The sequence below is a fragment of the Eretmochelys imbricata genome, chromosome 4, assembly GCF_965152235.1.
Source record: "Eretmochelys imbricata isolate rEreImb1 chromosome 4, rEreImb1.hap1, whole genome shotgun sequence".
Lineage (NCBI taxonomy): Eukaryota > Metazoa > Chordata > Testudines > Cheloniidae > Eretmochelys > Eretmochelys imbricata.
Window position 1 is genome coordinate 43,728,271 of NC_135575.1, and position 13,175 is coordinate 43,741,445.

General features: G+C 40.4%; 1 protein-coding gene across 2 annotated transcripts in view; it reads left to right on the forward strand.

Annotated features, from left to right (window-relative positions):
• BLTP1 (bridge-like lipid transfer protein family member 1) overlaps positions 1-13,175 on the forward strand; it is a 244,078-nt gene that overhangs the window by 67,524 nt on the left and 163,379 nt on the right. For both annotated transcript variants that reach the window (XM_077815193.1, XM_077815194.1), the window contains exons 12-16: positions 2,872-3,028; positions 3,463-3,541; positions 4,727-4,818; positions 5,852-5,969; positions 7,253-7,408. In XM_077815193.1, coding sequence (XP_077671319.1) covers positions 2,872-3,028; positions 3,463-3,541; positions 4,727-4,818; positions 5,852-5,969; positions 7,253-7,408 — 602 coding nt within the window. The remainder of the gene's footprint in view (positions 1-2,871; positions 3,029-3,462; positions 3,542-4,726; positions 4,819-5,851; positions 5,970-7,252; positions 7,409-13,175) is intronic.

Below are 13,175 nucleotides of genomic sequence, written 5' to 3' on the forward strand. Positions count from 1 at the left end.
ACAACCAATGGGGCCACCTTATGATCGAGATGCTAAAGGAACACTCAAGGACGATAAGGAAATTGTGGAGAAACTAAATGAATTCTTTGCATCAGTCTTCATGGTTGAGGATGTGAGGGAGATTCCCAAACCTGGGCCATTCTTTTTAGGTGACAGATCTGAGGAACTGTCCCATATTGAGGTGTCATTAGAGGAGGTTTTGGAACAAATTGATAAACTAAACAGCAATAAGTCACCAGGACCAGATGGTATTCACCCAAGAGTTCTGAAGGATCTCAAATGTGAAATTGCAGGACTACTAACTGTAGTCTGTAACCTATCATTTAAATCAGCTTCTGTACCAAATGACTGGAGGAAGGCTAATGTGACGCCAATTTTTAAAAAGGGCTCCAGAGGTGACCCTGGAAATTACAGGCCAGTATGCCTGACTTCAGTACTGTGCAAAACTGGTTAAAAATATAGTAAAGGTGAACATAATTTGTTGGGAAATAGTCAACATGATTTTTGTAAAGGGAAATCATGCCTCACCAATCTGCTAGAATTCTTTGAGGGGGTCAACAAGCATGTGGACAAGGGGATCCAGTGGATATCGCATATTTAGATTTTCAGAAAGCCTTCGAAAAGGTCCCTCACCAAAGTTTCTTAAGCAAAGTGAGCAGTCATGGGATAAGGAGGAAGGACCTCTCATGGACTGGTAACTGGTTAAAAGATAGGAAACAAAGGGTAGGAATAAATGGTCAGTTTTCAGAATGAAGAGAGATAAATAGTGGTGTCCCCCAGGGGTCTGTACTGGGAGCAGTCCTATTGAACATATTCATAAATAATCTGGAAAAAGGGATAAACAGGCAAAATTTGCAGATGATGCAAAACTACTCAAGATAGTTAAGTCCCAGGCAGACTGTGAAGAGCTACAAAAAGGATCTCTCAAAACTTGGTGACTGGGCAACAAAATGGCAGGTGAAATTCAATGCTGATAAATCCAAAGTAATGCCCTTTGGAAAACATACTCCCAACTGTATGTATAAAATGATGGGATCTAAATTAGCTGTTGCCATTCAAGAAAGAGATCTTGGAGTCATTGTGGATAGTTCTCTGAAAACATCCACTCCATGTGCAGCGGCAGTCAAAAAAGCAAACAGAATGTTGGGAATCATTAAGAAAGGGATAGAAAATATCATATTGCCTCTATTTAAATCCATGGTACACCCACATCTTGAATATTGCATACAGATGTGGTTGCCCCATCTCGAAAAATATATATTGGAATTGGAAAAGGTTCAGAAAAAGGCAACAAAAATTCCTAGGGGTATGGAGCGTCTGCCATATGAGGAAAGATTAATAAGACTGGGACTTTTCAGCTTTGGAAAAAATATGAGTAATGGGGGAAATGGTAGAGGTCTATAAAATCGTGACTGGTATGGAGAAAATAAATAAAGAAGTGTTGTTTACTCCTTCTCATAACACAAGAACTAGGGGTCATCAAATAAAATTAATAGGCAGCAGATTTAAAACAAACAAAATGAAGTATTTTTTCACACAATGCACAGTCAACCTGTGAAACTCCTTGCCAGAGGATGTTGTGAAGGCTAAGACTATAACAGGGTTCAAAAAAGAAATAGATAAGTTCATGGAGGATAGGTCCATCAATGACTGTTAGCCAGGATGGGCAGGGATCATTGTCCTAGCCTCTGTTTGCCAGAAGCTGGGAATGGGCGACAGGGCCTGGATCACTTGATGATTACCTGTTCTGTTCATTCCTGCTGGGGCGCCTGGCATTGGCCACTGTCAGAAGACAGGATACTGGGCTAGATGGACCTATGGTCTGACACAGTATGACCTTTCTTATGTTTTTATGTTTTATATCTTGGGCATAACTTTTTCATTGCTGATTTTAAAGAAAAATTAGGGTGGAGTTTTCAAAAGTACTGAGTTGTTTAGAAGCATAATGAAAGTCAATGGGATTTGCTGCCCTAATTCACTTAAGTGCTTTTAAAAATCCCACTTTTAACCTCTGAAGTCCATTTCAAGAACCCTTCACGTCTTCAGGTTGGCATTAATGACTCTGCATAGGGTAATTCTGAAAAAATGATAATTTCTCAGCTACTACAGCAGTCAGGTCTTGAGTGCGCTGTAAAAAGACCATTCTCATTCAAGTACTTTTATTTTATCCAAGAAAGTATTTCATATGTGGTTACAGTTTTAAAACAGTTCTGTGGAATTTGACCTTAGTTCACTGATGGACTCCTTATGTGAACCACATATATCAGGCTATCTATGCTTTTATCATCCTCTCAGTTTCCTTTCTTGTGGCTATATATTTGGTTCAAATTGCAGAAATTCAGACTACGTTCCAATCCACACATTCTAATTTCATAGACAATTTGTTGTTATAGTTTCTGTGCTTCTATAAATTATACACAATCAAAAAGTGACCTTGTCATCTCTCTCATCCTAATCTCCAAAACAAGACAATTACAGTATATTGTGGTGGGAAGATGAAATGGAAGAAAGAATGTAACGTACTTGTATTTGCTTTTTGGGATTATTATGTTACTCCTTCCTGTCATCCCCTCATAACATGTCTCTCCACCACAACCATCCCTGCAAAAGTTTATTTCCTAGCAGTTTGAATATCTAATTTATTTTGAGTTTGATTTCACTAATGAGGCGAAAGTCTCTCCATTGATTTAGGTTTGAAGATTTCAGTATCTTGCAGCTTTATGCAAATGTTATTTTTTTCCTTCACTTTCCTTACCTGTTGGCTTTCCAAGGATCTAATTCAATTACACAGACAGGTGGCAAAGAAATTTGTAGATGAGACAAATTGTTTCTTTCCATCGGAGTAACTATATTTCTCTTCTTGTTTTCTAGGGACTGTTTGTGGAAATTTTTTTTCCCGCCAGATTACCAGGTTATGAAAGTCTCAGAAATTGCACAGCCTGGCAAGCCAAGACAGATCCTTGCTTTTGAGTTGCGGATGAATATCATTGCAGATGCCACTATTGACTTGCTTTTTACCAAAAACAGGGTAAATAATGGCAAGGTGGTAAGAAATAAATTCTTAAGATACCTCTGAATCTTACAAGCTCCTGTGATTAGGTTGTCTGGCTTTTTGTTTGTGCATATTTTCATTTGTCAGGTGGTATCTAGAGATATTTAAACATGGTATTTTGGGGGGGCGGGAGAAGAGAAAGGGAAATATAATCTTCTTTCATCCTCACCAGTTTCTCTTTCAGCCAAGGATCTTCTGGTTGTTAATGTTAACTTATTCTCAGTATCATGATTTCTCTCTCTCTCTCTTTTTTTTTTTTTTTAAAACATTAAGGACATATCCTAGTCAGCTAGATCCTTCTTTTTTTAATCCTGACAATTTAACCATGAATAATGATGGCCAGAGGCATGACATACACTGGCTGAAGATGGGGGGAGAAATAATGTTTAAACTTTTTCTCCCCTCCTTAGGAAACCAATGCTGTACATGTAAACGTTGGAGCAGGCTCGTATTTGGAAATAAATATTCCCATGACAGTCAGTGAAAATGGTAAGTTGATGAGGCGGTTTATTTTACATTCTTAAGATTGTGCACAGGAGAAAACAGTAGTTTATTCATAGGATTGTGGATATAGTAAGCTGTTTTCCCCTTATGGCTACAAAGGACCTACATTTCTATGTAAAGGAGCAATAACAACTTATACTTTCATAGTGCCTTTCATTACAGGATCTCAAAGCACTTTAAAAATACAGATTTAACTCTTGTGAAGCCCTAATTGATATCAATAAGACATTGCAGTAACTTCTCCCTAGTTACTGAAAACAAAGCTCTTATTTTATCTAATTTTATTAATACTTTAGCATATTACATAAATTGTATCTGTACAAAAGCAGATCCCATTTTTCAATATGATTACCATAACAAGTCTTTAGAAACATAATGGGTAATACATTGATGAAATATTAACTTAGTCATAGAAATACCATGTAAAGTCAAGATAAAGATAAAGATGGGGGTGAAGGGACACCGGGATTCGGGCTCTTCTGTTGCCCTCCCCTGTCGGTAAGTGTTGAAGTCCTATATTAAATATGCTGAAGTTTTCTTTACTTGCTTTTGCTTGTGTGTCTTATCTTTACCCTGCATATAAGGAGTAGTAGATGCAGCTTCCTTTTGAAGTTGATCATTGCCTTTCCTATCTCTCACTGTCTCTTTTGTCTATTGTACATATATATGATCCCTATCACCATAGCATCTGAGCAATCTTTAATGTTTGTATCCTCACAAACACCTCTGTGAGGGAGGAAGTACTGCTATCCCCCTTTTACAGATGGATAACTAGACACAGAGAAGCTAAGTGAGTTGCCCAAGGTTTCACACACAGGCTGCAACAGAGTTGCAAATTGAAACCTGGTCTCCAGAGCCCCAGAGAAGCCTTTTCTGGACCAGCCAGATTCCTCAACTGCATTATCTTAAGCCTTTGTCATCCAACTAGTAAAGGACTGAACTGGAGCCTCATACTATTGATTCTCTTCACGATGTGTTTTGCACCTCATGTTGTTTATTTATAAAGTATTTTAATTTCTGTTTAACTCTTGCTTCTTTACTGTAATTCAGAAATAATCTTGTCACACAAGATTGGGGGTTGGACTAGATGACCTCCTGAGGTCCCTTCCAACCCTGATATTCTATGACAAGAGAAGCCATGATGTAAACATTATTTGTTCTGTCTGCTAGGCTATTCCCCTGCAATTAAAGGACAGCTTTTACACGTTGATGCCACCAGCAGTATGCAGTACCGAACTCTTCTAGAAGCAGAAATGTTAGCTGTAAGTCTACAGTAACAAAGCATTGTTAAGCACAGAGGTGCAGTTGTCTCTGATGGACATTTGGTTTAATATAAATCATTTTTATATGCCTGGTATAAATGTTGTGCAAGTATAGAAAACAGTTCAATGATTGGGGCATTTGTATATACTTTACAAGACCTCAATCCTCCAAAGAATTATGCACAAGTAATTTTATGCATGTTGAGTAATCCCACTGAAGTCTGAAGAGCTACTTAAGTGTGTAAAGTTAAACATTGATTTAGGCCCCAGTCTGTGAAGACTTGAGTTTGCTAATCTCACCTAGTTTATAGGCATAATATAATTTATAAACTGTCTCTTCTGGGTGCTCAGCAAAGATTTAATAGTAGAGTGTTGCTCAGACTTGCATTGCTAAGACATCATTTCTCCTGCAAAATATACGATTGTACATTAACTAGTATACTGTGAAGTATTTTAAATACTTAGAACTAAATTACTTAAGTATGATAAATACATTTTATGATGGATTAGCTTTTTAATTTGTGCATTTAGTACTTCATGAAATTCAGCAATTGAATTCCAGTTAACTTCTACTGAAATGCATATGCACTAGTTTTGAAAATGCTTCCTTTCCCTGAATGACAAGTAAAAGTAGGCACTTAATAGCCACAGTACATAGATGATTTGGCTTAAAAATTGTTTGTTTAGATGATATTTTGTAGTAGGCTGAGGAAGGTGGAATCTTGCTATGAAAGGTTAAATTAGATTATAAAGTGCTCAGCGTAACTGCTGCAACAGCAGATGGCGAATCTGTGGTATAATATGAGAAATTCATAGTAGAAGTTTTCAAACAAATGAATAAAGTGTCAACTGACCTTCAGGCACAGAGAAAGAGATTAAATTATTAAAAAACTGGAGAGGCCTTCTGTTCATCCCAGCAGGAAAATGGTTTTAATTATTCACCAAAGTGTATGTGGTTGACCCTTCATCTCAGCATTGTTCACACATTGTCATGTTTGAAGCGCATACTGATGCTTTAGTGTTTTGTTCACAGTTTCATATTAATGCCAACTATCCCCGGATATGGAACATGCCACAGACATGGCAGTGTGAAGTTGAGGTTTATAAAGCAACCTATCACTTTATCTTTGCTCAAAAAAACTTCTTTGCAGGTAACTTCCTTATTACATTAGTATCTAAATATTTAATTTGTGGAACATAAGTATGTCTGGCACATGTTTTTTCTTTGTCTTGTTGTTTTCCAAACCATTTTAGAGGGGCTGATGAAGTTGTTTTAATGCAAGAGCAGATGGCCTTACAAACGTGGTTATGTTTGTCTAAAATGGTGAATAAACTTGAGGTGCTAAAAATCCAAATGTTTTATTTCCTTTAATCAGGTGTTAATTTATGTTGTTTTTTTATGGTTGACTAGTCACAGTGAAGAATAATTTTTTTTGACAAACAACACAAAATATATTGATTTGTGTTGATTATAACTTTTGAGATATTTCTTAGTTTAATATTGCTGATCTAAGAGACAAGTTGACCAGTTAATCTGGTGTATGCAGAAATTTTTTGGCTGACTAACTTCAGCTTTATGGGTTATCTTGATCTCCATGTGGCTGACCAGGCTTGTCAGAAAATAATCTCCTCCCCAGGATTTTGACTGTAATTTAGATACAGTACTGTAATGGAAAGCCAGTGATTCACAGGCACTCTCCAATCCTGCATTTCTGGTTGCCTGTAAACTCTCTGAGGGATTGGGGTCCTGATGTAATTCTTTCATAGTTAAAACAGAATTGGAACTGATAAACAAAATCATGACAACTAGTTAAAATTTTTTTCTTCTAGTAAATTAAAGAAGAAATTTAAAACACTGAATAATCAGAAACTAAATTAACTTTGATATTTTTAATGATGTCCTTTAGATTCCTGTTTTTGTCTTTCTGTTGATTTTTTTAAAATTTGTAATGTTATGTACTTGCTGTTCTGTCATGTAATAGGTACACTTAACTTTATCTGAAACTTTGAGCTTAATGCTCAGTAAGTCAGGGTTCAAAATCATACTTCTTGTATTATCCTATACCGTTATTGCAGTTAATTATTAATTGCATTTACATTTATGCATGAATATGATTTTAGTGTTTGGATATCTGTAAACAATTAGATTTCATTTTAATTTTTATTTTACACAAATAAAACTTGTACATCATTGATTCATCATTTTAATAGACTGAGGTAACTCTCCTTTGACCAGAAAGGTAAAGGATTGCTGAAATTTAGTAGTTCAGTTCTCAGCTGGTGTAAATTGGCATAGTTCCCTGAAGCCAGTAGAGCTACAATGATCTACAGCCAAAGATCTGGTCCAACTACTTTTTAAAGGACTTCTCCAAAGTATTTAGTTTCACCTGATACATTGCTAATAATTTGTCCTTTTTATTTTATATAATTTTAGATTTGATTCAAGACTGGTCCAGTGATAGTGCTCCTGATATTTTCTCGTTTGTTCCCTATATATGGAATTTTAAAGTAATGTTTCATCAATTTGAAATGATTTGGGCAGCAAATCAACACAACTGGATTGACTGTTCCACCAAACAGCAGGAAAACGGTAAGAATGATTTTTCTGAAGAAATTTTGTTAAAACATTTAAAAAAAAATCACAATACCTGTTTTCTGTGATGTGTAGGCGATCTTTTGGGAGGTAATAAAAACCTCTTCACTAGGTACATTGTTTGCCAAGAAATATAAGGTTTTTCACATGCTCACTACTGGAAAAACCTCTCACACCCTCAAATACAGCAGGTCTTCTTTGGGTGATTGCACGTGTCCATTCAATTGTAGGTGTCTGTGTGTGCCATTGCACAGTTGTCAGAATGTTTCCCCTCAGCGCTACCTGCTGGGGCAGCACAAGTGCCCTCTGCTGCTTAGAGCACCATGTGCAGGCATAAAGGTCTGAGCCACCCCCAAGTCCTCTCAGTTCCTTCCTACCGCTCGTGACAGTTGTTGTAGCTCTCTGTCCTTGCTTCTGCAAGTCTTCATTCAAACCTGTAAATAATACCCATTGTATAGTTAGCGTAGTTTAGTGGTTGGTTGGCTTAATTTCAAAAAAGTATCTGACAGCCAGCCTCGATACTGGCCTTAGTATCTGAGGTATGCCTCGCTCTCTGGGTTTCAAGCCCTGCCACTCTTGTGGTAAAGCAATACCTAATAGTGACCCACATCCCAGCTGCTCTAAGTGTTTGTGGGAAGCCTCACGTGAGCTGCAAATGTGACATTTGTAAGGGCTTCAAGCCATGCTCTCAAAAAGACAGGGCAGCTAGGTTGAAATATCTGTTGCTGGAATCAGTGCTACATCTTCCATCTGAGCTAACTATCTTGATCCAGCACCTTTGGTGCTACTGGTGCTGAAAGGCAGATTGGCATTGCCAGTACCGAAGAAGAGGCCTCAGAAATAGGAGTTTGTACTAGCACTGTTGAAAGAGACAAAGAGATCAAGCTCTTCTAAAGACTCAGGAGGTTGGTCAAAGAGGAGGCACTCTCCAGAGCACACCTGTAAACAGGGGAGTTTGTTGACTCCAAATCCTAGTACCAAATCCTAGTACAGGCCCGTCAAGACCAGCTCCAGAAGCACCTTCATCAGCATCTCTTTGCACCCTGGTACTGCAGAGTTTCTTCCCAGTGCCAACTATTCCTGAAGCATTAGAGGCTGCAAGAGAGTTATTAAACCTCTCAGTGCTGCCATCACTGGCAGTTCAAGAGACTCTCCTGGCACTGGCGCCCAAGGTCCCAGTGTCAGCACCTTCACCTCTGCACAGGGTAATTCAGTCTGATTTGACCATCAGGGTACCAATTAAGGTGGTGCCATTTAGGGGAAAGCCTCAGATGATCTCCCCGGGTCCCCTTCATCAGAGTCTGATCATTCTTCACTGGTACTGACAGGTACAGCCCCCGCCATGATCACAAGAAGAGGTTTCTTCTTCAGCGGACTCGGAAGTGGGATTCCCATGTGTCCCACCCTAGCCGGTCCCGTCGTCGGGAGTATGACACCTTCTTTCCCTGATTTCAGCCTCAGCACCAGCAAGGGGCTTGTAGAAGGAACTCTTGGGCTACACACAGTTGGGGACTGGGGCTGTACTAGTGGCCCTTTAGGAACCTGTGGGGATTTCCTCCTCAATAGAGAGCATCCCTGCTCAGCTAGCTCCATCTACTGGTTCTCAGGATCATCAGCGCTGCAAACGCTCTAGCATCTGTCCCAAGCCTGGCACAGAAAATATTCAGAATCACTGTCACAAGTAGCCACAAAAGAATCAGCATCTGGACTAGCTTTTGTTACCGTTGACATCCTTTTTCTCAACTCCTGATGAGACAGTTGTGGCAGAGCCAATTTCTCCATTTTGTGATGATTTTAAGACTCTTCAGGAGTTGTTGGGGAGGATGGCTATGAGCCTGGACGTTCACCCAGAGGAAGTCCAGGAAAAATCCCACAAGATGATGGGCATGTTGACAGCTGCAGCTCCAGCTAGATTAGCTCGCTTTATTCATGGTGCTGTCTTAGAACCTACCAGGTCCTCTGACAGGCACCAGTTTCTCCGCCTCCAACTTAGAAAAAGTGGAGAGGAGGTTCTGAGGTTCGAGCACCGATATAATCATCACTCTTGGGCTCCCCTTGAAGTGGCAGTGGCCAATGAAAAAGGTAGACAGGACACCGGCATCAACCTCAAAAAAATAGAGGACAAAAAGCTGGATTTATCTGGGAAGAAGCTTTATTCCACAGGTGGATTACAGCTGTGCATTGCAAACCAGCACGCTTTGCTGTGGCACTACAGTTTCATCATGTGGGAGACACTTTCACAGTTCAAAGATAAGCTCCCAGATAAGGTAAAAAAAAGAGTTCCAGGCTTTAATTAAGGCAAGTTGGTCCCTAGAACGGCTCTGCAGGTGGGTCTGCATGTGGCAGATTGTGCCGTTTGCAGCACTTCTGCTATCACGATGAGGCATTTGTCCTGGTTACACTCTTCTGGCCTCCCTCCAGAGGTGCAGTAGGCAATCCAGAACCTCCCTTTTGATGGGCCATCACTCTTATCAGAAAAGATGGATGACTCTGCACAGTTTCAAATATTCTAGTCCAACCCTGAAATCCCTGGACGGTGAAGTGGAAGGTGTTCTGTTCTCAGTCCCAGTGTTTTCAGGAGTTTATCCCTCGAGCCCAAGGTCAGTCAAGGAAAAGGAGCAGATGTTAAAAAAACAGCAATCACCACCCCTGTGCTTTTGTATCTGTCGGTTCATCAAAGTGGACAGCATCTGCCAAGAGCTCATTTTGATGGGCACGTCTAGAACAGAATACTAGTTCTGAAAGTGCCATCTTTTTCTTTTCCCATTTTTGGAAACTGCCTGTCACAAAACCATTGTGCTTGGGCCCACATCACAACAGCTCTATGGGTTTTTCGCATGGTGGAAGTGTGATACGTGTTCCAATTTATTTTGACCGCCTCCCCACCCCATCACTCTTCAGGGACCTTTCTCACAAGGCAATGTTACTGCAAGTGATACAATTGCTCCTTCTGGTAGGAGGTGTAGGAGAGATCTCTCCTTTGTTCAGGGAAAAGGGATTTTACTCCCAATACTTCCTTATTCCAAAGGCAAAATGGGGTCTCAGGCCTATTTTAGATCTAAGGCACATAAGTTCTTGAAAAAACTGAAATTCCAGATGGTCATTCTAGCTTCCATTATTCCTTCCCTGGATCCAGGGACTAGTATGTTGCTGTTGACTTAGACGCTTTCATAAATATAAAGGGAAGGGTAAACCCCTTTAAAATCCCTCCTGGTCAGAGGAAAGATCCTCTCACCTGTAAAGGGTTAAGAAGCTAAAGGTAACCTCGCTGGCACCTGACCAAAATGACCAATGAGGAGACAAGATACTTTCAAAAGCTGGGAGGAGGGAGAGAAACAAAGGGTCTGTGTCTGTCTATATTCTGTTTTTGCCGGGGATAGACCAGGAATGGAGTCTTAGAACTTTTAGTAAGTAATCTAACTAGGTATGTGTTAGATTATGATTTCTTTAAATGGCTGAGAAAAGAATTGTGCTGAATAGAATGACTATTTCTGTCTGTGTGTCTTTTTTGTAACTTAAGGTTTTGCCTAGAGGGATTCTCTATGTTTTGAATCTAATTACCCTGTAAGGTATCTACCATCCTGATTTTACAGAGGTGATTCCTTTACTTCTATTAAAAGTCTTCTTGTAAGAAAACTGAATGCTTTTTCATTGTTCTCAGATCCAAGGGTTTGGGTCTGTGGTCACCTATGCAAATTGGTGAGGATTTTTACCAAACCTTTCCCAGGAAGTGGGGTGCAAGGGTTGGGAGGATTTTTGGGGGAAAGACGTGTCCAAACTACGTTTCCCAGTAAACCCAGTTAGAGTTTGGTAGTGGCAGTGGATATTCCAAGGACAAAGGATAAAATTAATTTGTACCTTGGGGAAGTTTTAACCTAAGCTGGTAAAAGTAAGCTTTTCATGCAGGTCCCCACATCTGTACCCTAGAGTTCAGAGTGGGGGAGGAACCTTGACAGACGCCTACTTTCACATGGTGATTCACCAGAGGCACCGAAAATTTCTGAGAATCACCATCAGTGATTGTTATTATCAGTTCAGTGTTCCCCTTTGGTCTCTCTTCTCTGCCCTGTGTATTTTTTACAAAGTTTATGGCAATGGTAGCAGCATCCCACTGGAGGTCAGGGGTTGATGTTTTTCCTTACCTGGACGACTACCTGATAAGAGGTTGATCCAGTTCATAAGTGGTGTCCACCATAAGCATCCACCTTAATGTATTCAGCCTACTGATTAGCACAGACCAATTGGTCCTGTTTCCAGTACAGAAAACAGAATGTATTGGAGCGGTTCTGGACTCAACAATGGCCAAGGCCTTACTACCACAGGCAAGGTTTCATGCAATGCAAAGCCTCATTCTGGACTTAAAGGCTTATCTCTCACCATGGTGAGAAACTGTTTAAGGCTGCTGAGGCACATGGCAGCATGCAATTAAGTGTTTCAGTAAGCCAGACTGCATTTTAGACTCCTTCAGGAATGGTTGGCAGAAGTGTATTCTCCAAGAAGGTACCACAGAGAGATGTTATCCTCCCTAGTTTGGTGGATAGCCCCGTCCAATGTCTGCAAGGGAGTTCCTTTTGCCTTACCTCAGCAATCTCTTACCTTAGTCATGGATGCCTCGGACCTGTGTCGGGGGGGCTCACCTGGGACCCCTGTAGACACTAGGTGTCTTTCATCCCCAAGATCTCCGTCTACATTTAGCTTGCAACTCCCTGGCGTTTATCCAGTTGGCTTGCATGGCGTTCCTTCTTTGCATTAGGGGAAGCGGCATATTGGTGTTGACCAACAATATGACCACCATGCTTTATGTAAACAAGCATACTGGTCCTCACTACTCCCTCAGGGAGCAGTACTACTCTGGGACTTCTGCATCGACATCTCTATATTTCTGAAAGCAGCCTACTTCGTGGGGCTCAGAATATGCTGCCAGAGCTCCTGAGGAAGTTGTTTATCAATCACCACAAGTGGTCCTTTCACCCAGACATAGCAAGATCCATTTTCCAGCTCTGGGGAACTTCCCAAGTGGATCTTTTTGCAATAAAAGACAACACAAAACACCATTAGTTCTGCTCCAGAGCAGACTCAGCCTGGGTTCATCAACTGATGCTTTTCTACTGCTGATCTGCTGTTTTTTCCCCTCCATCTGTCTTCTCCTCAGAGTTCTGTGCAAGGTCAAGCAGGACAAGTCCTATCTTAGATTGGTTCCCCTGGCATGGCCCCCTCAGCACTGGTTTTCACAGCTCTTGGATCTCTCAGTCAGTCCCCCACTGACACTCCTGTTTTATACGGACATAATTTCAGAGATTCATATCTGCCTCCTCCACCCCGAGTCTCCAGGGCCTTCTCCTGATGGCCTGGAGGCTTTATGGTTAACAGCAGTGGAGGAGTTCTGCCCTAGAGAGGTCCAGGAAGTACTACTGAATAGTAGTAAACTATTAACCAGGACAACTCACCTTGCTAAATGGAAGAGATTTTCCATCTGGGCGAGGCTGAATGGGGTGGTCTCCTCTATTCTTGATTCTATTCAGCATGTGCTGGAATACCTTCTGTATCTGAAACATGAAGTATTGGTGAGTAGCTACTTTATTAGCTATCCCTTTCCTAATGGTTCCTAAACAGTTAGCTTTTTTGACTGCCGCTGCACCTTGTGGATATTTTCAGAGAACTAAACACGACTCCAAGATCTCTTTCTTGAGTGTTAGTTAATTTAGACCCAATCATTTTGTATGTATAGTTGGGATTATGTTTTCCAGTGCCCATTACTTTGCAT